The 27,182-nt window shown below is 43.5% G+C and overlaps 1 protein-coding gene across 12 annotated transcripts in view; it reads left to right on the forward strand.

The window, feature by feature from the left end:
• The window catches only part of LOC133991506 (transcription factor COE3), a 65,508-nt gene that overhangs the window by 38,028 nt on the left and 298 nt on the right, over positions 1 to 27,182 (forward strand). For 2 of the 12 annotated variants that reach the window (XM_062429946.1, XM_062429949.1), the window contains 9 exons: positions 1,334 to 1,415; positions 3,514 to 3,631; positions 8,277 to 8,407; positions 8,615 to 8,741; positions 19,442 to 19,530; positions 24,508 to 24,573; positions 24,826 to 24,997; positions 25,409 to 25,598; positions 25,923 to 26,113. In XM_062429946.1, the coding sequence (XP_062285930.1) occupies positions 1,334 to 1,415; positions 3,514 to 3,631; positions 8,277 to 8,407; positions 8,615 to 8,741; positions 19,442 to 19,530; positions 24,508 to 24,573; positions 24,826 to 24,997; positions 25,409 to 25,598; positions 25,923 to 26,113 (1,166 nt within the window). Of the gene's footprint in view, positions 1 to 1,333; positions 1,416 to 3,513; positions 3,656 to 5,948; positions 5,955 to 8,273; positions 8,408 to 8,614; positions 8,742 to 19,441; positions 19,531 to 24,507; positions 24,574 to 24,825; positions 25,002 to 25,408; positions 25,599 to 25,922; positions 26,192 to 27,182 lie in introns of all 12 variants that reach the window. The other 10 variants (XM_062429944.1, XM_062429941.1, XM_062429942.1 and 7 more) reach the window with 10 other exon arrangements.

A 27,182-nucleotide genomic window follows, 5' to 3' on the forward strand; every position in this document is an offset into this window, starting at 1 on the left:
TTATTGATGTCCAAGCCAAAGCTCCTTGGATGTGGAGTGAAAATATTTTCTCACCTCTCCTCTCCCTCCTGGGCCCTCAGTGAAGCCCAAGTATAGGAGTCTATCGAAGAACGCTTCTAAATGACCAGTGCATGTGTTAATGTGGCTAGGGTTAGAAGGGTCATTTCAGACTCTGATTTATGGCCTGGCCAGGATCCCACTGGGCGAACGCAAAGTCTTAAGTGTTGTGAAAGCGTCCTCACAGGCCACACAAGCCACTGTATTTAGCTGAATGAAATGGCCATGCAATCTATGGTGCAATCTATGGTAATCCAATGAGTTGCTGTGATTCTGTGAGCCAAGTTAGTATTACAATAGAAACCACAGTATTGCATATAGTAATGCTAGTGCAATGCGATGAAAAATAAATATCACAGCACAGTATTTATAATGGATCGGAGAAAGCAAAGGCACAATCAGTCATGATTCTGTGGGGAGAATTTGCAAAAACAACAAGTCAATTTCATTGTTTTTTTCTGTGTGGTTGTGTAAGATTTTACGCAATAGAGAACATCTGAGACAATTTTTGTTATTGGCCTTTTTGTTAATATTCCCTGCTCGCTATTTTATGTCTGTGAGGTCACATCTGAAATACAGCTTTCAATACGTGGCTTTATCAATACATTCTGCGAGACCTGTGAGAAAGCAGCAGAGGAAGGCAGCTTACAAACTAACCAAGCCCAGATCTCACTCAGACGTGACATTTGTTCAGAGACGATTAGCCAGGTTGTAATTTGTGGCATAATTGCCTCACCCACCCACAAGTGCATGGGTGTGTGTATGCGTTATGCGTGTGTCTGTGTGTGTGGCATACGGTGGTCCCAGGAGTGTCCGCCTAATTGCCTGACAGGACTATAAGTTTTGTGGCGCGCTCTCACCTTGTTAGGTCCTTTATCCCTGATGCTCTTCAAACAAGACCTGGTCACAGGTGGGCCTCATTTGCTTCCCTATTGAACAGGAGAACTTTAATTGCACAGGGGGTGTCCTGGGATTAAAGAGGTGGGTGGAATATCAAGTGACTTCCTGTATGTTAGTGGCAGATGGGTGTTTGGAAAGACCCATGAACTCAGGTGAGCGGATGAGATGAAAAAGAGACTGATGGTCTTGATTGTGAGGGAATATTAAATACTGCAACTTTCCAAATCGAAACAGTGTTGTGTAGCTTTTGTTTCCGACTGAATGAATGGGCCGGATGTGTTTGAGAAATCGTATTTAAATATTCTATGACTTCGCTATTTAACAATTTAGAGGTATAATTCACAGTTTCTGCTTTCTGTTCTGTGCTCTCTTTCAGATTCTTCCTAAAGTTCTTTCTCAAGTGCAATCAGAACTGTCTGAAGAATGCAGGGAATCCACGAGACATGCGCAGATTCCAGGTGACTGAAATATATCTATCTATCACACATATGTTCTCTCTATTTCTGTGTCTCACTGTCTGCTTCTCTTTTTGTCTCACACATAAACACACACAGGTGTACAAATGCATAAACACACATTCACATATGAATACAATTCTATTATTGGCACTGGAGGAGGCAAAAACCAGGGAAAAAGAGAGTGGGGGATTTTGTGTCCTGTGCGCTCTGGACGGAATATTTATTAGGGAATACCATCTGACACAAATAAGGATATAGGATTTAAGAGTGTCATCAATTGTGTTCCTGACAGCTTTCTGAGCCTCAGCACAGAGGGGAGGACGTTCCAACCACATGTAACAACAGTGTTAACTCAGGATCTGTCTGGCAGCGGAAACGCATACCTTCTTATACACACATATGCGCAAGCACGCAGACATACACACATATGGATGCATGCACATACAGGCTGGGAGTGCATATGTTTGCTTTCTGTATGCCTCGCTCATTCTTACTCACATATGCATACACTTAAACATACACATATGCAGTTCTCTGCCTAGCCAATGAAAACCACTTTAAGGCATCTGAAAACCATCATTATTGTAGCCTGACAAAAAGCTGTGATTTACAATAAAAGGACACGACCACTGAGCACTTTTACTGCTTCTTTAACCCTCTCGCTTCTAATGTGTCAAGTAGTTGAGCCTTGAAATTATCGACCCCCCCTGCTGATCCATTTATCCAACTATCCATCCATCCTACCCAGACATTTTCACCACAAGCAGCCCACTAGGTCAAGGTGAGAGAGTGAGAGTTTAGTGTGATTTGTCCTATCAGGATAACGACAAACTACAGGAGGGCGTCTGTCACTGACAGCAGTGCTCTGTGATAGACACAAAGGCCAGAATCCTCCAGGAGGAAGCCCAGACATGAAACAGACAAGACAGGGTGTCCCCTCCTGATGTCACCACCACCAGACCTCCCCTGCCTCCTCAAATCTTCCCCTAAGGCTGAATGTGGACTGATGCATGACAGCCACCAAAGGCTTTCTCCTCTCACTTCTGTGTGTCAGAAGGAATGCAAGAACTAAGTTGCTGCATCATTCTTTTTGTGAAACTAAAATGTATACGTTACATAAAAAACAATGAGATTTACAGATTTTTTTTGTTAGTGATCATTCCTTGTCTTCTTTCAACATTTAGTATGCTATTTTCCCCCAAATAGATTTCCCAGATGCTTCACGATAGGTGTTTCTCTGGCCAAAGTTGTGTATTCTGCATGCCTTCCACTCCACTTATTACCCCCAAAAACCAGCTGGAGGCCAGAGAGGGCCCAATCCATCATCCTCAGCTTGGCCCAGCTCTGAACCTGCTCACAAGAATGGAGCTCTTTCACTTCCCCTTCTCTCCCCTCCTCCCCCTGCACCCCCACCCTTTCCAAAACCAACCAAAAAAAAGCGCCCCCCTAAATTCCACTGCTACAGCGAGGTCACTTACCGGCGAAGCAAACCTGAGAGGGGCTCTCTGTTTCCGGCTCAAAAACACTTTGGCCATTCACATGTGGCTCACTGTTTGGAGATGTGGTAGCCAAAAAACAACAACAAAAATAAGCATTATGAAATATGGAGTGTGGCTTGGAATCGGATCCTAGTAAAATGTTTGTTGAGTGATGGGATGGCGTACGGTTCAGCTGCTAATGACTCCAGTAATATTTTAAAAGGGAGGCCTTCCATCCTCAAATAGATGGACAAGCTGATCAATAATTCTGAGCTTCAGCTATGATGACAGTTGGTAGTGGAGTGGGTAAACGGAAATGGTATTTTAGTGATTGAAAAGTCAATTAGCTCTACACAAATGCAAGACACTAAAAAGCAAGAACAAAATGGCTGAGAAGCAGGGTAACTGTAATGCGATATGTCCAAAGACAACAACCGCTTAAAATGGTTTGACAATAGTAATCAATAGCACAAAGGCATGTTCCTGGACACAGCAGAAATGCTTTGCCTATATTCCACAACATCAGCAATAATGTGGGGAAAAGTATATTTTTCAGTCTGTATTTGTACGTGCATGAATAATAATAATAATCACATGTTCAACTTTCATTCCTATTGCAGGTTGTCGTATCGACGACCGTCAATGTGGACGGTCATGTCCTGGCTGTCTCTGACAACATGTTTGTACACAACAATTCCAAACATGGGCGAAGGGCTCGCAGACTCGACCCTTCAGAAGGTACGCCTCCTTATCTGGAGAATGGTAGGCACATTTTTCATCTTATAATTTGCTACGCTTTTTTTCTATTAGTTTTTTTCAGACATCCTACCATTTTACAGATCACAGAACTAATGGCCTCTAGTTCTTTAGAATCTTTTATTTCTTCATCACTTTCATTTTTTCACTTTTTTAAGTTGCTTTTTTGCCTCCCTCACACCTATTGTTTCATGAATGGAAATAGTACGCATTACTCAGTTTGTTCATTTCAGTGCCACTAAAGATGATGGACTTATTTATGATTTTAAAATGTTATACTACCTCCAGTCTCCTAATGCACCTACATTGTTCTAAAAACCTACATGAAACATGATCAAATTGCGTAAGAATTTGGCTGTGAGGTCAATTTCCTGTCATTGGGTTCTGCAGATTTTAGCTGTGAGAGAGCTGAAACAGGGGGAGGAAAGAGAAAGAGAAAAAGAGGGGGGAGGGAAGGGGAGGTTGATGGTGTGTGTGTGTGTGTGTGTGTGGAGGGGGGGGGGGGCTGCCTATGAGAAAAACAGAACTTACTGTTTTTCTTCCAACTGATTCCATATGATAGACTGATTGCCTGCTCAGCCAAAAGAGAGAGAAGAGGGACCACCAAACCATGGGAAATCCAAAAAGTAAAATGCACTAAACATAACCTTATGACCCTCATGGCCTCCACTCGCAGATGGGAGCACACACGGCGGAAAAATTGTAAGAAAAAAAAAGGAGAGAACTGACTTGGGCCAATTGTGCAAATTGCTTATCTTCAGATTTCAAGAGCCAATTATGGCTGGGCAAACAGTTTATATACACCACTGACTAAAACAAGCTTCTCTACACATTAATGGGCATTAATGGTTCTATCACCAAAAGCAAATGTAATGTTTAATACAACAACGACTAATAAAAAAAAAGACTAGACAATTAATATATCTCAGTGCACTCCAGTCCTAGTGGGGGAAAAAGCTAATCTATTTGTTTTTGTCTTTATTAATGACTCCTCTACTGGAGAACAAAATCAAATAATTAAAGTCCTGCCCGGAGCACCAAAGTCATTATGTTCGCTGACGTTCTGTTTGTGTGTTTCACGTTTATGACACGATAGGTGTGGATCGCCTAGCAACCAGTTTCTTAATGAGGAGAGCAATTAAAGAGGTTGAGCCCTCGCCTCCATGTTCCCCCTCTCCCATGGGACTCCCTGTGTTTTGTGTGTGTGTGTCTATGTATGTGCGTGTATGTGTGCGCTTGTGTTCTTTACAGGTTACCCCCAACCCATCCTTTTTTTTCCTCTCTTCACCACACTCTTCAAAGCAGCAGAGTGACGCCCCGTACAGCTAGAAAAGAAGCTATTGTCAACCGCCCAGTTGAACATGTCTTTGTCTAATAACTTTAATAAACCTTCCCTCTGCTTAACCGCGTGCGCTCTCACAAGTTGAGATCTATTTTTTTTCTCTTCCTCTCAGGCTCAGCTCCATAATAAACTAATTTAACATGCATCAACAGCGATTGCTCGCTTTGTTTGAGTCACCTTTAACAAACAGAGATGTGACAAAGGAGAGCCGGTCATAAAATGTAATTCCAGCCATGTCCTCCATAGTGCTCTGACAACTTAAGGGCAGACAGACAGAATGCTTTAAATTAGCAACACATTCTTCCTTGCAAGTTCACTGGGCGAGAAGCCTCAGATATGTGGCTGGCTGTGTGGCTGAAACAGTGAGGCATCCTTTCTCCCAGCTCACACTGCACTTGCACCTCGCATTGATCAAGAGGTGCTGCCCCCTATTGGCACAGAGGCGGGATAGCCAATGGATGACAGACTGAATTTCACCATGTGACATTTGTGTTCACTTGTGTGTACTGTCACACAACAAGCCTATGCATTCAGACACGGATGCGCTTTGTGGCTGCCTGTCACTCAAACATGTATAGATTCAGGCTCAAAGGTGCATAAACATGCTCACAAATAGCCGAGCCTTTCACACACAGCATCACCCCCCACGCATGCAGACACACACGAACAACACAGCACCGACACATCCAGACCCCCTCTCTCTCACTCAGTCATGCACACACGCACACACACACTGACACGTTCCTTAGCTCAGTTCCACCATTACAGAGCCCCAGACAATATAGGAGACTCAGCATAGAGCCTGCATTGCCTGCCTCATTTGCATGCCAAGTGGCTGTAATGCTGTTAGGGTTTATGCAATAAAGACAAGTGAATCCAGACTGCTGGGCCTAAGAGGAAGAAAGAGAGGGAGAAAAAGAAGGAGAGAAAATGAGAAGAGGAAAGGAGAAAGAGAAGGAGAGAGTATGAGAGAGAGAGAGAGTAAGAGAGTAAGAGATGCAGAGAGAGAGAGAGAGAGAGAGAGAGAGAGAGAGAGAAAGAAAGAGAGAGTGAGAGAGTCAAAGGGAACAGATGGCCCAGGGAGAGGTAAAAGGTATAATCCCATCAGCTGCACTATCAACCGACCATCTGGACATCCCACAGCACAATTACAACACATTTCAGCAGGCAGAACAAAGGACGGCTTCGCGGGGCCACATCAGACCTGTTTGAGTGTCATAATACTAAAGCTGGAACCTCCTCTGCTCAGATCTCAGATCAGTTTTGACGTCCTCCACAGCTCACACTAAGCAGAGAAGAAAAGATTAGGACAGATCACAGATCGACTGCCTGGGGTCATTTCAGAGCGTGGGGGATCTTGTAATAATTTCAAGCAGACAAACAAAATGGACAGGCAAACAGTTAAAAAGATAAAAAACCCAAAAATGAATGAATAAATAAATCATGACATACAAATTCAAATTGAGGGAATCTGCTGTACTGAAAAACCAAAGTTAGCTCAGACTGGCAGACTGGCTCTTTGCATCCTCATCCGTCCACTCCTCATGATGCCTATCATCTGCTGAGGGGGCATTGTGCGTGTCTGTCATCAGATAGCCTGCGCTGACTGTGTAATCCACTTCGCCACGGTCCCCATTCAGCACATGCTCCCCTCTCTGTCTGTGCATTGAGACATATGCAAATTTTTTCGGCAGAAGGGTGGACGGCTTAGGGCCTCAGTCGCTGCCTCTCCATGGGTCCTTCTGTGTGTGGGAGGGGGCAATGGGATTTCCGAGGTGGTGCGTCTGTGTTTGTGTGTGTGTGTGTGTGTGCGTGCGTGCGTGATTGTATATGCCTGTCGTAGGTTTCAGGCTGCAGCTGCCCCCCAACAGTCACCGTCACCATCAGGCCTTTTCCTTGCCTCCTCCTCTTTCCTGCCCCCCTCTCTCTCATCCCCAAAGTCAATTTGTTTACAGTAATTTTGAAGGGTGAATTATTTGCTGTAATCGTCCGCACTGATGAAGGTCAGGCCCTTAGAGGGGGCCCAGCATGCCCATAGAGGGTTGGTCCTCTTTCAGACGCTCCGCTTCGCAATTAAGGAAAGCAAATGTCACTCCTCCAGGCCTCACAAATGAAAATCTGTACGAGGTGATTAGCATGAAGTCAACAGCGCCTGTTAAAGTCAGATTCCCTGTAGTACCAATGTGTGTGTGTGCACTTTATGGGCAGGGAGAGAGCGCAAACATAACCTGAACAGACCCAACAGCAAGGCAAACAAAGGGAGATGTCTTGTCTGAGGTGATCCATACAACAATGGCTGACTGTGATTTACTTACTGGATAGAAAGGATAATAGAGGGTTTAGAACTGAGCTTGTAAAGAGAAAGGAAGTTGCTGAAATAGTTGCTCACATTTGGAGCATTCGGAAAAAAACAACAACAAAAAAAACATGCACAATTCATAGTGTATTAAAAGATATTGATGGGAATAGATTAAATTTGATATTGCAACTTTATGGCTAGCTGTCATGCTATTTCTGTTGTAAACATGGTGTTGTGCTGAACACCATATTAAGGTAATGCATCAAATGACAGTGAATGTGAAGCACCAGATCACTCAAATTAGATTATAATAACAACCCAGACTGTTGATGAATGGCAGAGCTATATAACAGAAGTCATGCCAGATGAAAAGCATTGTAATAAACAATATGAAATGGATTGAATCGATCACAAAAAGCAAGAAAAAAAACATCATCTGAATAATTCATGAGTGCATTTCACGTTATGAAACCTGAAACTACACTTGGTGTGCCTGCACTGTACTTCATATGCAGAACAAAGGTAATGAAATAACATGAACCAGCAAAGCTTTAGCTTGTCATTTCCACTTTAACAGCCTGTATTCTTGACTCATTTAAGATGTGTTCAACTTTGAAATTTTACTGTACATGCGGGTGCATGCTTAATCAATTCTGATAGCTACATTTGCCCTGACACATAATTTGCTCCATCAAATCATTTTCCTGGCGAGCCCGGCGTTTAGCCTTTGTGAAGTGGACCATTTGAAGGGTCTGCTTAACTACACCACTCCAGCGCGCTGATAAATGATTTTGATTCTCATGCCTTAAAGGACAAATCCATCATTTTTTTTCCGGAGGCAATTTCCATGATATGTCTTTGTGAGAGAGACATGGAGGGTTGAATGTAGAGGTGATGCAGTAATATGACTGTGTGGAAAGATGCATGGGCCCGAATGTTGAAGCTTAGGTGCTGAATTTGCTCTTCTCTTTGTCTTGGATAAGCAGCCACCCCGTGCATTAAGGCTATCAGTCCCAGTGAGGGATGGACTACTGGAGGAGCCACTGTCATCATCATAGGGGACAACTTCTTTGATGGCCTACAAGTCGTGTTCGGCACCATGCTCGTATGGAGTGAGGTATGATGTTGAATTTCACATTTCTGTCTTAGAAATCTGACTGAAGTTCAGTGAAAATATTAGAAATTCAGCTCTTTTTATATAGAAAAATCTATTTTATTCAAAACTGTTAAGACAAACTTTCTTGCCAGCAGTGATAACAGTTTGTACTCTCTAGCTTGTTATTGCAGAGGGCTCATTATATCTTTTCTTTCCTCTGTAATCCAGCTGATAACTCCCCACGCCATCCGCGTCCAGACTCCACCTCGGCACATCCCCGGTGTTGTGGAAGTCACGCTGTCCTACAAGTCCAAGCAGTTCTGCAAAGGTGCCCCTGGGAGATTTGTCTATACTGGTGAGTCAAAAGCTTCTCTTCCTCTTTCCTTTTATTTCTACAGGCTTCTCCTGTGTCCCCCTTCCTCTCTTCCCTCTGTCTGGATGGAGTCCTCAGCCTCGAGTCCGGGCGCTAATCATGAACCAACCCAGGCCCTGCTTGCTGAATGTTAAATGTGTGAGATCTGCACTGCTAGGGAAAAGGTGTTTTGTGGAGGGGCTCCTACAAGTGCAACTCGATCCCTCTCTGACCTGCCATCATACAAGAGTGCTGCCAAGCTCTGTTAAACTCAAGCTGTCAGGATAACTCATTCTGCCAATTCTCTTTATCTGCCCTGTTGCGAGACAGATAATGCTTTCTGCTAATTTGCTGATTTCGTAAGGCAAAATGTGGTTTCATTTTTTATGAATCAGATTAGATTAGAAGGAATATCTACGTTAAGTGCATGAGTGTGTCTGAAGTTATTCTTGAGTCTGTGTGTGTGTGTGTAAGTATTCATATGAGTTCAGTACGAATTCACTGGAGAGAAAGTGTGCAAGAGGCGAGAGAGAGGTGTGTGTGTGTCACACTATAAGTAAGGGATCTGATTATCTTGGCTAACAGAAGGAAGTGGCGGTCTTATCTGTCATCATTGGTGAGGAGACAGAGGTTGCAGAGGTCAGAGCCTGTCTGACCTGGAAGCCTCTGTCTGTTCTAACTCTGATGGGCAGAATGAAACAGGGGTGCGTCAAAGCACTCTCACTTCCCCCAGCACCCCCAGGCCTCAAGCACAACCCTGGCCTTGAGCACAGCAGAATTGCAAAGTGGGGGCTGCCCCCTCACACCCCCCTCCATCCAGACCCCTCCATCCTGGGGCAGCTGTTTCTCATCAAGTCCCCCCTCTCTCGCTCCCCAAACCTCCACCAACACTAGCACCCCCAGTCATGCGTCCCCTTTTCCTCCAACCGTGCAGTCTGGCCCAGCTCTCCTGCATTTAACCTCCCTAGCAGGAGCGGAGCAGAGGCCAACAAGGCACCGGGATAATGAAACAGGAGTGTAGTGTGGCTGCGTAAGTGTATGTGTGTCTGTTTGTGTGAGTCTGTGAGAGCAAGCAAGAGAAAGAAAGTGTGTACGTGCTAGTGTGTGACTGTGTGCACATGTGTTACTGCACAGCGCAGAGAAGGTGTATAAGTTAAGACATTAATGGCTTCTATAGTACCCTGGTGAAAGTGCCAGGTCCCTTAAGAACAGACCCCATTAGTCACAGAGGCTAAGCGGATTGGGATGATTACCATCAGGTTTTACTGGGGAAACGTGTCCCCTTCTCTCTATCTTTGTTGATTTTTTCCCCTCCATTCTTCCTCTGTCTTCCCTGGGTTCCTACTCACTTCCAGTTAGTATAAAGATACAATTACCCCTGGAGGCAACGGTGGTACAATTGATTAGTGCGGTGAATTAAAAGAGAAAGTCACCAATAGACAGGTCCAGCTTCCCTGCTCTGCTATTCCCTGTGTGGCTCACCCCGATTGTAGGATTGACGCTTGAAAGAATGAAACTGTTAAAGAGAGCAGAAAGCATAACGCTAGAATTAGATATCACTGATTCCATATGTACAGTAATTGCCAGGTGAAAGGATGTTAGCTACTCCTCTCACACATTAAAATGTGAATAAATTGAATGCAAGAGAGTGGATCATGTATTTAAGAGTGAAACGGCTCATTTCAAACCATAGCTTTTCTTTCAGCGTTACAGCACTTGAACAAATGGCAAGACATGAGCAAATAGATTCGAAATGACCTTGAGTTACAATAGCAAATTACACGACCTATAAAAGGGCATGTAGTGACACAGCGCTGTCTAAAAGGCGCAAAATGTTCCAGTGTCATATTTGAGAGCAACATGTGCATATCAAAGGTCTAGTTATCAAAGCATATGGCTTCAAGCGTGACTTGAGAGCACGGCTTGAGAGGAGTGCCTTTTTAGACTTTTTTTTCATGTTGACTCTTCTTGCACCACCACCCTAATTGTGGAGATTTAAGTCGCTCAATTTAAGAAATTATCACAAATTACCAAGAGTCAACATAGAGGAGACTGCAGTCGATTCGAACAGCAGAGGGACACGTCCTCACTCGGGTTAGTACCCTGGAACGGCTCCAAAACTCACAATCCATTCTCAGAAAGAGAGCACCATGTAGTGTATGTCAAATAATCCTGCTGGCATTGACTATTGAATGTTTAAAACACTAATGAGACAAACAGACATACTATATAAAACTTTAGTAGGATGTAGTTTTCTGACTGCTTCAATGAGCTTATATCTGTACTTCAATGGACAAATTTAAAAAGGAATGACAGGAATGAAAGGAATTGTTGCTATTTTACAGTCTCTACCTTTTACCTTCTAACAAAGTGTTGTCCCTTGGAGCTTGCTAGCTTGTCCTCTGTCTAATCCATGTATTGGTTATCCATTGGTCAGGACAAGACTGGTAAAACCAACTGTCAGCAAGGTTGTAGAAAATCAAAAGGAGAAAGTCCTAGCTGTGCCTGAGTCAATACTTTATTATACTTTACTCTTTATTAAGCACAGCAAAGAGTACATGCTGGTTTTGTCAGATATTTTCTCAAACTAAAAGTCTAAATTGTTCTCTCATTTGCAGTATCGTAACCTTTTTACTGCATAGTTACAGTACTGTGTGAAAAAGTAAATCATAAATAAAAACTTTGAACGTACAATTTATCCAATTTAAGCTCCTAATTGCATCAGAGCTTTTGGTTTTCTATCTTGGCCAAGTTTCCATGAGAGCTCCCCTCCAGAGGCAACGTACAGGCCCTTGGTAATATGGTTCTGCAAGCAGTCCTAACACACTCAGCCACTATTTATCCTAATCAGTGACATCCACATAACCAGGATTGCTTAAAATGAACCCCTTCCGCGCCCCAGAAAACGCACATTTACCGGGACCCCATTTGTCATGGGTAAATTGAGGGTCAGTAAACTTCGCCTGTATCCTCCAGTGGGGATCCAGGACATGCATCATAACGTTAGGAGAGAATGATTGGCGAAGGCGAGCTGTCACACATTTGTCAGGGGGAAGGGAACATTATTTGCTAATTTCCCAAGCTGGGCACTGACAGGGTGCTTCGTCTTCAGACCTTTGGTGACCAGCATGGCTTCTCAGCTATTAGTACAAGTCAAGTGTTTTTTCTTCTTCTTTTTCTTTTCTTTTTTTTCTCACTGTAAAGCAGCAGTAATAAGAGCCATTCGTTCGACCTCACATGATCGCAGCACACTGGGTGAAGGATTTTGGATAGAGCAGATGCCCCATACAGTGAGCTGCTCTTGCCAGGCCTTAGTTGAGGCCAGACAGCCTTGAGGGCTGATGGATCACAAACTTTCCTTGTCAAGGTGACGCTATCGACTCCACTGCACCAAAATCTGACAAAATGGGTATGAGGCAGTCATTCATCAACATAAGGACAAAGGGGTCATGTGTGCTTCACTCAATACTGGTGAAGAGCAAGAAATGTCAGCTCTGTAAGGGATGGAAAAGGACGATGTTGAAGTAAGAAGTAAGGCCTCTTTTTAGTTAAGCTTCAACTAAATTCTTTTACTTTAATCATTTAAAAACAACCATTTGTATGTCTTTACACTATACTCACACCCAAACTAAACAGGCAACCTTTTTGTGCAGCAAAGAGATATAAATAGTGATATCCAGCTCTTAAAGCCCAATTTAAACACACTTCCTGTTCCACTCTTAGAAAGAGGGACAAAATGTTATAGACTCTTGGACCCTCCTCTCCAAAAGAATTAGGTAAACAAACACAGACGTCTTTATCAGAGCACATCAGATAGGGCCCTGTGCTGTTCAGTCTGTGAATCGGGCCTATCCTTACGTCTCCTCTCCACCCTGCCGTCACTTTGAAGTCCCAGACTCAGAAGCTGATCAGATGGAAAGCTTCCTTTCCATTTCCTGTCCTAAAGGGTTGGGTTTGGTACGCCAGTGGTTGCTGGTCAGTTCTGGGGTGTGGCCTACAGCAAAGATATGCTATAATCAAAGGCATTCAAGGAGGTATGTAAACAGATCAGCTTTAGAGGAGAACTGGCCAACACAACACCAAATAGTGCATGTAAGCATTGTATATTTAAAATTATAAATCTCTCACACATAGCATTTCAAATACACAGACTATTTTAAATTTATGTGCAGATTAAAACATTCAAAATCATCTTGCACTATGACACTTCTGGGATGAGAAAAGATGAAATAGGCATTTATAAATGTCATCGCAACAATCAAGTGGGTTGTGACCAGTTGGCACAACAGTTTTAGCATGTGTCAAAGCATGTTATCCGCTAGCCGTGTCCCCATACCTGCCTGTCTCATTACAACTCTGGTATTTAGCACTAGCTCCACAGGAGTGGAGCAGACACTCGTTGCCAAGTTAGATGGGCTTGGTTTGAAGGCCTTGTGAGCTTGTGTGGAGCACGACAAGGTTCCACGGAGGAAGGTCCTTGTGTCCAATTAGAGGGCTGACGTGACACGTGCTTGCACTCCCCCACTGTCAGGCAGCTTGTCAGGTAGGCTTTGAGAAGCACACTGTGGCATTATTCCACAGCGTGTTATCAGCAAGTGACCTGTGAAATCCAGCTCCATGAAATTGATTGAAATAAGTACTTGCAGTTGAACATGTATTTTTCCCCCATTACATCTCTCTGTGAAATACACTGTGGGTGTCTTTCAAGAGAAAAATGAAAGTATGGGTGTGTTTTCTCCCACTGTAAGGATGGTATTCATTGATTTAATTTTAATTGGACGCACTTTTTGTCCCACAGTGTCGTTAGAGGTCTGTTTTGTAATGGCTCTTAAAATGGATTGTCCTCACCAAGTCACAGCATCAGTCCTCTGCCACAGGAAAGATAGACAGAGGAGGCAGGGAGGGGGGCTCTTGATAGACGAGGATCTTTCCCCTCCTCCTCCTTTCTCTACCTCCTCTTCTTGCCCCATTTTCAGCATGATCCACACCCAACGGGCTTTAAAAGAACCCCCTCCTCTATCCCTCCTCCGCTGCCGCATTTTGATTGAAATTCATCGGCAAGTTTATTGAGAAATGAATGAGGGAGGCAGCACGGTATTGACTTTGAGAGGAAAACACAACTCATCTTGAATGAGGGGGAAAACGCGGCCGTAATTTAGCCATCATCGATCTGTACCCCGTCCATGTATTGATCTTCATTTTACAATATTAATTTGCGCTTGCAATCAGCTGTGAAGGGAACCCATTTGATTTCTGTTGGCCAGTAATGTGTGAAAGTCCGCAGACGTCCTTAGAGAAGTGGCACACATACTTTAGATGTAATCTAAGAGGATTGAACAGGTGTCGTTGGCCCTTTCTAATAATACAACCAATATGAGGGGAGTCTGAAATTATGGATGTGCAATCTGTAACATTGCTCCCTTTTAACCGTGTTAATTACATTTTATCTGTTGCAGGAGCAATATCTGCTGGAGACTGTAACTGTCTAGGTTTTTTCATCTGTATTGGCTCAAAGTTCATGAAATTTCAATGAACATTGATCTGTCTCCATTGATTTATCTTAACTGCAGATCTTTGAAATTTTAATTTCCTGTTCATCTTGAGACTGCTGGAGATGGAATCACTCAGTGATAACTGGCTGCAGTGGATGGAGATGATATGGTCAGTGTTAAAACAGATGAGGTTTGCTTTGCGTGGGTTTGCTGTGAAAATTCCAATTTGACTTGGTTTGGTTTTTAAGGACGGACTCTACATCTGCATGCGTGTTTCCTCTTCCCTCAACACTGGAATATACTGTGTCTTTACTGTGAAGCAGCAGCATGACCTCTGAGTATCTTACCTTCTTTGTATTTACAATATTCAATTTTAACTCCTCACAGTGACACTGGGATATTTATTCTTACTATGTCTCCAGTAAACTCTGAGATGAGGTCATTATGTGTGGCGATGCTGTTCTGACCTGCATCCATCTAACAGACTGCAGGTGCCTAGAAGGCTTCAGTTAGACTGTTTGACAAGTCACAAATGCAATAACACTTGAATGAACTTCTGCCTGTGCTGTTTATCTGTCTCCCCCTTTCCAACTCCCACTCCACCTCTAATTTGTGTTAAGGGGAAAGAAAAAAATAACTGCTCAATGGTGTAGGAGGAGTGGAGATAAGCTCGAAGCAGTTAAGTATAATTAGCGAAAGTAATAGCTGGCAAATGGCAACAAGGCTAGGTTTTTATCTCCTGGAAAGATAGAGTTATCGTAATAAGCTGTAATGGCTGGCAGGAATGCTAGTACTCTGTGCAAGCTTCCATTCAGCCTCATAGACTTAACAAGGAACAATTTCCCTTAAATTTACTGCTTTGCTCAAACATTTCCCTATGTTTATGCCCTGATACTGTAAGCCAATACATGTGTTCAATCCACTTCCATATAGACTGAGGGCACATAGCGGTGATTTGCCATGTAAGCACTTCTGGCTGCCAACGTCGGCCATGTTACACTGTTTCTGTAGAGCGGTTACTCATGTCCTATTTCTAGAGAACATGGAGAAGGAGCAGCAGACCACACTCAGATGCCATGTACACGCCATCCACTCTACATTTTAAGTAAAGTGGCGAGACTGAGGCGGATAAAGGAGCTCTAAGAAAATGTGCTGGTGGCATGAAAGGACGAGCAGATTAAGGCGTCAAGATGAAAATAAGATTGGGAAGTGCACATTCCAGGCAGAGGAATTCCACTGAAGCCCGGCCATGAATGCTTGTACGCATGCGTGATATTCAAAATTGGAAATGATATGGTCACAGCTGCACAGCAAGTCATGCATTCCATTTCTTCATATTCTGAAACATGATCTTTCACTCTTTCAAGTGAAAAAACTACAATATTTATTAAAATTCCTTGAAGAAAGAGCAGGTCTTTCTCTTTGTCCAAAAATCTGTTACCATGATAAATTTACTCAATATTCTGTTTGGTTATATCAGCTGTTTAATTTGAAATATATTAGCTTTCACTTTGTTGTCTCATTACTTTTGTTAAATTCTAATCATTTTTTAAATTAAAGCGTGGAAAGAAATCTATGAACAATTATATCTCCTTATATGTAACACAAGCAGGGAAAAAGACATGAGCGACGTAATTGGACAAAACATGTTGCCTGTCTAAATCTGAACAGAAGATGAGAGAAAATGAAAATTCTATTAGTCCATAATGTTCCCGCTGCCGCACCTCTCCCCCCTCCCATGTGCTCTTCATCTCTCCTGCAAAGTATTCAAATGCAAGCCCTGCCTTACCTCCCTGTGTCTCTTTTTCTCTAATTATCCATGAGGTCAGTAAGCAAAATGGGGAAGAAGCCAGGAGATCAATACAAATTATCCCTGAGCAAACCAGTGCTGACAGTTTGAATTGCAGCATATGTTTACCCAAAATCAGGCAATTTATCTTAATATCAGGCGAGTAATGCAGCAGGGGTGAGAGGTCACACAATCTCTCCACCTCATAATTACCCGCCTCTAAAACAGGAAAGTGGTATTGATTGGCCGCGGGCCGGGAAGCGGGCGTGACTGGAACGTGCCAGCGACCCCCCCACAGCACCCCTATCATACCCCCCACCCATTTCCCCCCGCCTTCCTGTGTCCCTCCTCCCCTCGGCTAGACTCCCCACCCAGTGCAGGATTTATGGGATGTGTATGGAGGGTTTGCTTACAACGACTGAGAACCCTTACAGAAGGGGTAAAAGGGGTGGGGGGTGGGGGGCATGCTTCTTCCACACTCTCACCCACCCTTCTTTCACCATATTGTGTTGGAAGGACGAGGAGGGCCAAACTAATTTTGGCATGCATGGAGTCATGCAAGGGCAACGCAGAGCTAGATTTGCCTGTTATATCTTTGGAAGAGAGTAAAGTTTACGACAGAGTGTGAAGTTAGAACATAATGATGTGCCAAGGATTAAAAAAGACACAGGGTTAAGGGGTGGGAGTGAAAGGGGAGGGGGAAAAGCTGCTGTCAATGTGTGTGGTATAAGAGAAAGTAAGAGGAGCAGTCCCAATGATTCTTGTAAAAGCTCAGTAGATGAAAGAAAATCTTTGCTTGGAAGAAAAAATGTGCCGAGCAGCGCGATGAATACACACATAACACATTTATTGTCTGGATTGAATATAAGTGCTCAGTATATATCATCATCAGCTCTTACAGGATTATTGACATTGTCTGTATCTGTCTGCACCAGTGTACATGCTATGACTACAAAACTGTCAACTCATCAACTGACAGCACCGTTTAGCGCTAATGCAAGTCTCCATCAGCTGTCAAAAGCATTTGCATGAAATCAATAGCAGATGGCGGTCTGTGTCACCAATTTCATTACGCCGGGGTTGTTACAAAGATCATCTCCATGATAGATGAGATGGCGACATGTCGACATGTGGAGATCATGCCTGACGCTCGGGCTGTGACTGCACAAGACTGGGCCTTGTTTAAAACCTAGGCTTAGCACTTTTATAATATATAATTCCCCACTTAACACTGTATATAAACTGTAAAAACCGCTGGTAAAATTCACTTTAAACTGTTTAAGGGTACATGGTATCCTACCCTCCAAATCACATTCATCATAATTCTTAGGTTTGCTTTTACAGTAGGGCATCATTATCATTGGAGAGGCAGATCAAACAGAACACCTCTCCCAACCTAGGTCTCGTCCTGTACTGTACGTCTCTCCGACTGTGTTCCCAGCATGCCTGGCGGGTTGTGTAGGCCCCAGCTGAGGCAGAGGACAGGAGAGCGTGATGTATCACCCTGAGAGAGCCCACTGACAGCCTCTGATGATGGATGGCCTGATTATGGAGTGCTTTTTACACATACACAATTTACATCACACTGAGCAGCGGGGTCTGGCAGGGCTGCCGTGCACATTCGCTCTCTCAGCCGGGCACGTGCGCACACACAAACATGCACACTCACAAACACACATATGCATGCTCATGTGCGTACACATGTACACATGTATGGGACAGCCAGAGTGCATAGATAAGACAGGGGGTGGAAATAACAAAAGAAAGGGGGCAAATTCCTTGCTACAGCCTTGTCATGTACGATCAATACGGCAGATCAATCCTTTATTAAGGAGAAGATGGCGTTCCCCCACATTGCGAAGCAGACCTTTGTCATTTCGGAACGCATGATGACATGTCAAATCAGATTTCCAGCAGTGTATGTTGTTGTGGCATGGGGTTTAGTCAGGTGTACCTGGCCAATAGGACTGAACACCACTGTATTTGCAAGCTAGATCCCTTCTATCGATTAGCACCCTGCATTGTCCATGCTTGAACACATAATTGCTCCATTTGATCACGGTCGAGCTGGCAATTACTGTATTCAGGTTTTTGCAGAAGTGGTGCATGTGTTCGATTGTGCGTATGCGTGTGTAAGTACACGTGTACTGTATGTATGCGTGAGTAGGTACAGTATGTGTGTGTGTCTGCAGGTTGTGTGTGAGCATGCCTGCACATGTATTTAGATGAAGGGGAACAAAAGAAAGAGTGAGAGACATAAATGTTCGTTTTCCTGCCGTGACTCCCTAGTTTGTGCTTCAGTGGCCCTGCCTGGCTGTGTGTGTGTGTGTGTGTGTGTGTGTGTGTGTGTGTGTGTGTGTGTGTGTGTGTGTGTGTGTTTGATAGGGGGGGTTCTCTTGCTTTCACTTTCTCTGGTGTTCAGCAGGTTCAGCGAGCTGTGCGGTGTTAATGCTGAAATTACATGCTGAGTAATGAGTGATGGGCCAAATTACAGGCTGAACAATGAATAGAGGCAGGCAGCTCTTATTAGTCTCCATAGAAAGCCATTGATTTATGAAGCGCCTTGCTCGGCGGAGTTACTCTCCTGAAAATGATATCTACATTGGGAAGTGATGTTCTCTATTAAGTCGTTCCTTCCCCCTTTACACCACTCTCCTCCTTTTCCTCCCCTCCTTTTCTCCTCTGCCCTCCCTCCCTTGCCTTGTCCTGCCTATGAGTGTACACATGATTGTTTAGAATCAGGCGGAGCTGTAAGGAAGCCTTCAATTACCCATTAGGACTGTCAGACATAAAACGCCCTGCTCTCACCAAAGTCTGGGTTATGATTCATTTACTTTGTGCCTCTGATTCATCGCCCAATATGCCTCATGCCCCAGATTACTATTTGAGGGGTGGGAGAGATTAATGGCTCCATGGGATTTGCTGCCGTATTTCACGGGCCCAGTGTTGCAGTACAGTTGGTGCAGAAGGGTGAAATGACAGCAACTTACACTAGATCAATGTGTGGACAGCCTTTCACAGATTATTAAAGCTCTGTTAGATTAAAAGACCCCCGCTATGTAGTTTGCTGTAGTCAATATTCTCAAGAAGATAAAAAGGGGGAGGGTCCCTCTGAAGGATTCTCAGACTCTCAGACTCTCAGACTGATGTAGGTCATCACGGCTGTTAATGGAATAACACTTGGTGACACAAGTGTCAGAGGAACCCTTGTCATTTTCTGTCGCTTGCTCCCCCCACCCCTCAACCCTGGAGCTGCTGATGTTTCATAAAACATTGTCTCACCCCTGAGGTTTCTTTGAAATTAGGCATTCTGAAATGACTTTTGTACTGTAAACTCTAACAGATTTCTCAATTAGTTTCCTCCTGTCTCTGGCAAAATTGGCTCTGAAATGGTTTTAATTTTCTTCTTCGCTCTCTTTCAGCCCTGAATGAGCCTACCATCGACTATGGTTTCCAGAGGCTGCAGAAGGTCATCCCCAGACACCCCGGCGATCCTGAGAGGTTACCAAAGGTCAGTACAGTGCCTCTGCTGCGTAGAAAATCACCAAACGGCAATAAGATTGAGCTGTCTGGATTACAATGTCTCAGTACTCTGAATGTGACAAATAAACAAAACAACATTACCATCAGCGCAGAGCACTGTGACCCTAAACTGTAACAGCTTTGCTTCACATATGCGGCTTACCCACTAACCAGCGTGGTAATGGTATTGGTTTTGTGTGAGGAAGAGAGGCGTAAACTCTCTGTGTGGTAAAATAGCTCAATCAGGCGTTTTCCTCTCCAGTAGTCTGTGGAGATGGTAATCTGGTCAGAAACGACGTCTGCACCCTCATTACCCCACTCATGTTTTCCTTTCATTTTCTGCTGCTCGATTTGGTTTAATCTTTTGTTTACAGAACCCTGTGCCGTAAACCCCCTAGTCTTACTGCAGCTAATAGACAAAGACTGTATGTTATTATGCTTTGGCTTTCTTATTGTTTTCTTTTGTACCTGGGTGAAGGAGTTGAAAGCCACATCAGTTTTAGACACACTGGTGTGGCACATAAATAGGCTGCCGTATTGATAGAGCTGAGCATGAAAACTACATTTTTTAATTTTTTTTTCTTTGCCTCCCCTGCAGAAACTCTTTGATTATTTTATTATTTTCCTTTCCCTTGATTCTCTTAGTATTTCTGTTTACTATGGATACAATCTTACTGTGTGTTTTCACTAATTGCCACCCTGCCAGTAACCATTTTGGTGACTGACGTTACAGATGTGTCAAGTGTAATAATATGACTGATTAGCGCGTTCAAAACCCCTCGGCATGTAGTAAAGTGGTGGCCACCTCAGAGTTTTAATAATACTGTAAAACCTTTAAAGACCTTATCTATTAAATCCCAGCATGCAACACAGCAATATCATTAACGTCCAACGGACAATTTAATAAAGAACAGACTGTGTGGTAGCTATCGATGTTTGACCAAGGCGATGCGGAGAAATAGAACATCACAGCTAGTCCCTGGTTCAGTATATGAAGTGTTTCAATTAGACTTGGTCCCTGTGGAGAGAGGAAACAACACCTAGACATGAAATGTTACTCTAATTTCAACTGTAAACGTAGACCAAAAGGTAAAGCACACTTACCTCTAATATCCACATGACTTTCTCTATCTCTGCAGGCATCACCGGTCAATCTAGTTGTGCTGTTTCAATTTTATAAAGTCACAGTGTCTTTGCGAAATCCACATCTTTTGAACAAAGGGAGCAACATTGTTAAACAGCTTTATTATAGAGAACCTTACTTCTTTTCCTTGAATACAAAACAATGTTGGCTGCAAGACAGATTTTGACACCGAACCCAAGATTAGTTTCCTGGGTGCGCGTATACTTAATATAGCACGCTCTCCCAGCCTTTGCATGAAACAATCACAGAGTGAGATGAAACCCTGCACTTCCAATAAACAACATAAATATTTGATTTGCTCTCTAATGGACCCAAATATGGGGTTCAGGGGGCATGTAAATGATCCCACCAAGTGATTCGTCATTGTTAAGCTTGCCATCTGAGGGTCAGCTCTCGGGGTCAAAAGCACATTCCCAATAAAACAGCCTGCGGCAGGCTGAGGCTTGCATGTACATTTGGAATGAGAACAGAAACAGCATATAGAGAACAGCCATTACAGGGTGCAGGTGAGGTAGGGAGACTCTATAAAAAGAAGATAAAGCTGGAGGACGCGCGGTGTGCATTAGCGGAAAGGCAAATCGACACCAAGCCTACTCACCGCCTCTACCCCCCCCCCATGACTTCACCCTCCAGTTGATAATATTACTGCGCTATTGATTTCCACCAGCCTTCTCCCTGGGACCAGTAAGACACGTGGTAATTGTAAGGAGACAGAAAGCCAATATGGGAGTGCTCATGGATAGCAAGGGATGCACGCTAATATTGTTGCTACACAGAGAAAAAAAGGGGGGAAGCTGCCTCTGATTGAAGTTTACCTCGTAATTCTAAGACAACATCGTAGATGACAGTCTGACCCTGTGGGAGGAGTGGAGATATAAAAATTCAATGCAAAGTCCAGGGTGAATATGAAAGTAATAAGTGTGAGCAGTCAAGTGATGAGAAAGGAGATTGGTTTGCGGGCATCGCGTTAAGTGAAGAGAGACTTTGGAATTCACACTCCTTTTTAAGATCTTGTTATAAAACAATTTTCTATTCATAATATAAAAAAGACAATTTATAATACCATTTTGTGCCCTCTGGCAGTAATGGACAAATAGACTGGATATCACATTATATCACACTCAATTTCTCTCTACTGTAACAAATTAGATTCATTATGAAATTAAAAGTGGAAACTCAATATTGTTTTATTATTAAGCTGATTGCTTTGGATTCTTTTCTTTCCTCCCAAAATGAGCATAAGCCCATTCTTTTCCAATTCTTTGTGTAATCCACAAGGAGAAAATATTACAAATGTGTTCATGTCAAGCAATTACCCATGTATTTAAATGAATCTCTCTTCCTGTGCTCTTTGAAGTACCTTCATCTAATGGCCCTATGCTTCTAAATGCATTCATTACCTCAGGCTAGAGCTAACAGAGTAATTGCCTTACAGTTTTATAATGGCATTAGCACTCCAAGCTACATAACCTAGGCCCTATTTTATTAACTGTGATAATATAAATACAACATCCATGTTAATCTACTGCTTCAAGAATTACCACGTCTCCTTATTGTTGGATATTTTTTATAACATGTCATTTGTTCAGGCCTCCCCTCATTTTTTTTCTCAGCAATAATATAAAACCGCCTCTAAATCTTAGGTGATCTGTCATCTGAACCGCCCCATTTAAACAGTTGTTGAGCACGAGACCTTTATGCAAAGCATGGCAAACAAAAGCAGAAATCTGTCACGCATTTGTCACAGAACAACAGAAATCATTTGAGGCCTTTAATTGTTTCAATTTAACATGGTGTGTTCTGATATGTCTCCATGACAAGAAAGCCAATTACACTTATGCTGGAGTAGTATTGAGATTTACATGGAAATGCCCTCAGAACACTATTCCGTGTTAATCGTATTCACAGCGTGAGCTGATACGCATGAAAGCGTCTCGTCAGAAGAAAACAAACTTCTTCCTTGATTGGGTGCAGCACTTCTCATCATCCTCGGATATGACTAGGTTGCCACTTAAGCATAGCCTTGCGAGTCAGCTTGGTTAGTTAAGACACCACGCGGTAAACGACAGATTAAGGATGAGAGGCAATATCGTTTTCTCTCCTCCTTTTTCCAAGCTGTCCTTATGTCACTGCTGCAAAGTACCATATGGACAAGGAGGGAGAGGACGTTTTACAGAGAATGAAACATGGCTTGTGAACGTGACAGTCTTAATTGCTTTAATTGTTGTTTAAAATTGAGAGCCATGTAGGAGATCTTGAAATATGATAGAATAGATTATTGGTAATTATTAACTGCAGACAAAAAGAAAGAAAACCACTTTATCTCATTCAGCAAGAGAGAGAGAAATCTGTTATGCCTGATGAGAACACATCAAGACAGCTGGTCCTCTCATTTAGTCTACCTGCCTCACGACAACCATAATTCTTTATTTGTATGCAAACTAGATGCATGCAACGTTGAGCATACACACCAATTTCAGAGGTAAATGCCCATTCTAAGAGCCACCCATCCGGTAACTTGGGGTGGATTAAGCGATATGTTTCTATAAGAGAGCATGGCATATGCTGGAAGTGGCTTCTACAGTGATTCATCTTGATAAATCAAGGACTGTGGTAGATATGCTCCTCAGGATGAAAGGGCCCATACACACACTCCGTACACACTACGTACGCTGTGCCTTGGAAATGCAGGCCAAGTCTTGGAGGCCGCTGTTTGAAGGCGCGAAGGCTGTGTTTACATTCATTTACGGCAGCTGCCGTCTTAATCCCACACTGCTATTGCCAAGTGATGGAACACTTCAGACAAATTACTGAGGCCCGCAAAAGAAAACACAGCGAATGTGGGAAGAAAACAAGCACCATCTGAGATGTTTCTGGTGACAGATTTGCATTGCTTTTAACCAGGGTTCTAACAGCACAGTTGACAAATCTCTGCTCTACAGCAGGTGACAACAAGCGAGCATTTAAAAAAGAAAAAACACACGCAACAGCCATGTCTGCAACTTGCCTTTGTCAGATTAAATGCACTCTAAAAGGAGGAGAGGGTTTTCATAGAGCATATTGCCTTCTGTATTATAGAAAACAAAGAGAGCAGTCTGGTTGCTTGAGAGGGATTTAATTGTAAGTGCTGAATTCAAAGAGCAGATAAAGACACACAAACAGGCCAAACCCCACCTAGCTGAAAGCCCGAAACAGAGTGGGGGGAACAGGATCCAGGGCCAACTCATTTTCGGTGTTAAGAGCCAAAGCAACACAGCTAATCCGCATTGTCAAGCGGGGGCAAGCATGCAGACATGGATAAGACCACATCCTGAGCATCCGTGTCCCCAAGGCACAAGCACCCAGCTCGCGCTGGATGGGAAGTCATTTGTGAAGTCCTTTGCAACAGCCAGTCAAAGAGGTTAATTGAAAAATTCCTTAATGTCATTACAACAGAACTAGATTAACCCAGAGCTAATTCACTTTATTGTTCTGAAGAGAGGGGACTCAGCGGTGAACTCTGGAGCAAACGTGGAGCCCAGAATCAGGGGTGAGGTGTTGTTTTTAAGGGACTATGCCAGTTTAATTAAGATAGGGAACATTATTCACTGCTCTGCATGGTTGGAAGGAGCAAAGTAGTAGCACGGTATAAATGTAGCACTTGTGCCTTTTAAATCAGGGTGGCTTTTATTTAGTCTGGCGAATATGTAAACAATTCTAAAGCTCTCCAAGCCCAACTGTGTGATGTTGTTTTTGATACTGTTTATTACTGTACGGACCACTGGGGTCACAAACATTATCTGTTTGGGTCTTAACATGTACTCTTCCTGTTTTCTTCATCAGGAGGTGTTACTGAAGAGGGCAGCTGATCTCGTTGAAGCCCTGTATGGAATGCCCCACAACAACCAGGTTTGTATTCACACAGCTGCTTGGGCATGCTTACTGTATACCGCCGGTCCACTGATACATAAGAAACCATTGAAAATGTACTGATAGTATCACCAAAGGGTATTTTCACCACTATATCTGGAACAATGTACGCTACATGCAATGTGAGTTAACCATATAGCCATGAACCATGCATCAAAGCAAACGCGCAGCTATAAAAAAAACATAAATCACAAAACCTTTCTCTCCTCCTGCTTTCTCTGTGCTTCTCAGGAGATCATTTTGAAGAGGGCAGCTGACATTGCCGAGGCCCTGTACAGCGTTCCCCGCAACCACAACCAGATCCCCTCTCTCGCTAACACAGCCTCCCACGGCATGATGGGAGTCAACTCCTTCAGCAGCCAGCTAGCAGTCAATGTGTCTGAGTCACAAGGGAATGACCAAGGTATGTGATTTAGGGCATGGCTCCATAACTCAGCGGTTCTCAAAAGTGGGGTCCAGGGACCTGCAGGGGCCCTTGAGGGGATTCCAGGGGGCAGCAGAGTGAGATGAGAAATAGTTAAATTTCACTCTATTTGTCACTCATTAAAATGAGAAAATGGATATAGACATTACTTTTTTTTAACACAAGCTTCAGGCCCAACCCCACATACAATGGAGACAGTTAAAGAGTCCAATTAAATTTATTTCTTATTAAACTGGCATCTACAGTATGTGATGATATAAAAACATTTGATTGCAGCAGTAAATTTCTCTTACTATTTACTATAATCAGTGAACATTTCCCTGGTAAATACTGTACAGAGGGAAATAAATGAATGGATTTTTCTTCCTTTCTCCCACCCGTGTTATTCAGTGGGCTACAGCCGGAACACCAGCAGCGTGTCCCCCCGGGGCTACATCTCCAGCAGCACCCCGCAGCAGTCGAGCTACAACACCGTCAGCAACAGCATGAATGGCTACGGCAATGCCGGTATGAACCTGGGAGTGCCAAGTTCCCCTGGGTTCCTCAACGGATCCTCTGCCAACTCTCCATATGGAAGTGAGTAGCTTGCCACTATCGCACGCTGTAGTAGCACTAAGCTGCTGCTGATTTAATTCCAGTTCCCACATTCGTTTTCACTTCTATGAATCACTTCTGACAGGGTTATAACATTATTGATGGTGATAATATATTACTATTCATTCACAGGGGCTTGCTTGGTTTTAGTGTTTTGGAGAACACACAAGTAGCTCAGACTAGAAGCAATATTCATTTTTATGTGTATTTCACCATATGCCACCTGTATTTGTTCAACCGGACAAGATGTTGATGGTAGGGGCCTGTGAGTACTGATCATGTATCCCCCCTGGCAGTAATACTATCCCAGCCTTACCTTAACTGCCCTCTCCCTCTCTAGCACTACTCACAGCACGTTCTCACTCTCACCCTCCCTCCCTCCTTTCCTTTCCTTCCCTATCGTCTCCGCAGTTAAACAAAAGAGCGCCTTCGCCCCTGTGGTCCGACCCCAGGCCTCCCCACCCCCCTCCTGCACCAGCGCCAACGGCAACGGACTGCAAGGTGAGCCCCCCTCACCCCCTCATCCCTTCCCTACGGACTACTGGTCAGATACCGCTGCTCAGGCCTCTGTCCGGTTTGGTGAGGGATTAATCATTACAAATATATGCATTTTGACAGGCCAATTTACACCTTTCAGTTCACACTCAGACATCCACTCACACAGAGCATGTCTTTACACACACAAGTACGAGTACTGCAAGTGTCGCCTCTCGTCTGTGCAAATGTATACACAAACGTACATCCTCGTTGCCCTTTCATACAAATGATCCCCTTCTGATGTCGCAGGAAAAGACCTTGCCAGAATTGTTTTAGTAATTATGTTTATTAGGTTTTGTGCATGTGTCATGACCAACATGATTGCTTTGAAAACAAGCTTAGCCGTAGTGTGTGCCCCAAGATTAATAACACTGGGCTTAATGAAGTGGGAAATTAAAGTTCATCTTGCTACACGTTCATACTTATTAATACATGTTGTGCAGAAATTAATGAGCAATGCCTTGCCATCATCTGCGCTGGCAAACTTAAAAGCATTTCAACCATGACTCTACAAATATACTCAGAGCAATATAATAATATATCATCCCAGCACTTCACTAGTTGCCTAATTGTTAAAACGTGTGAAAATACTGAATATATAAACTCTCTGGGTGAGGTACAGTTGCTAATGATATCCTAAGCAGATGGTCTTGGTAAAATAACGGAAGCTACCTTTGATCTTGCCTAATCTCTCTTGGATAATGACGCAGAGGCACGATTTGGGGAATGTGGAAATGTAGGACTGATACGTTGTACAGTGTCGGAGAGTGTAGGATAAAGAGATGAGGGGAGGAAAGGGAGCGATAGAAGGAATCTGAGGGGAGTCTGAGGAGTGTCTCGTACTGTAGCGTTGTGGCATTGTGGGAAGTGACCGTGTTGTTGCTCTGCCGTCACCACGGCCGCGTCTCCTGGGAGTCTGGGCCACTGTTTGCCATTACCCCAACGCCAGGAGAAATATCACACATAGCAAGAGTGGAGTGCTGGGGGCTGAAATGTCAGAGCAGGAAGGAGGTTTTCAAACTCTCTCCCCGTC

Source organism: Scomber scombrus, chromosome 12, assembly GCF_963691925.1.
Source record: "Scomber scombrus chromosome 12, fScoSco1.1, whole genome shotgun sequence".
Taxonomy (NCBI): Eukaryota; Metazoa; Chordata; class Actinopteri; order Scombriformes; family Scombridae; genus Scomber; species Scomber scombrus.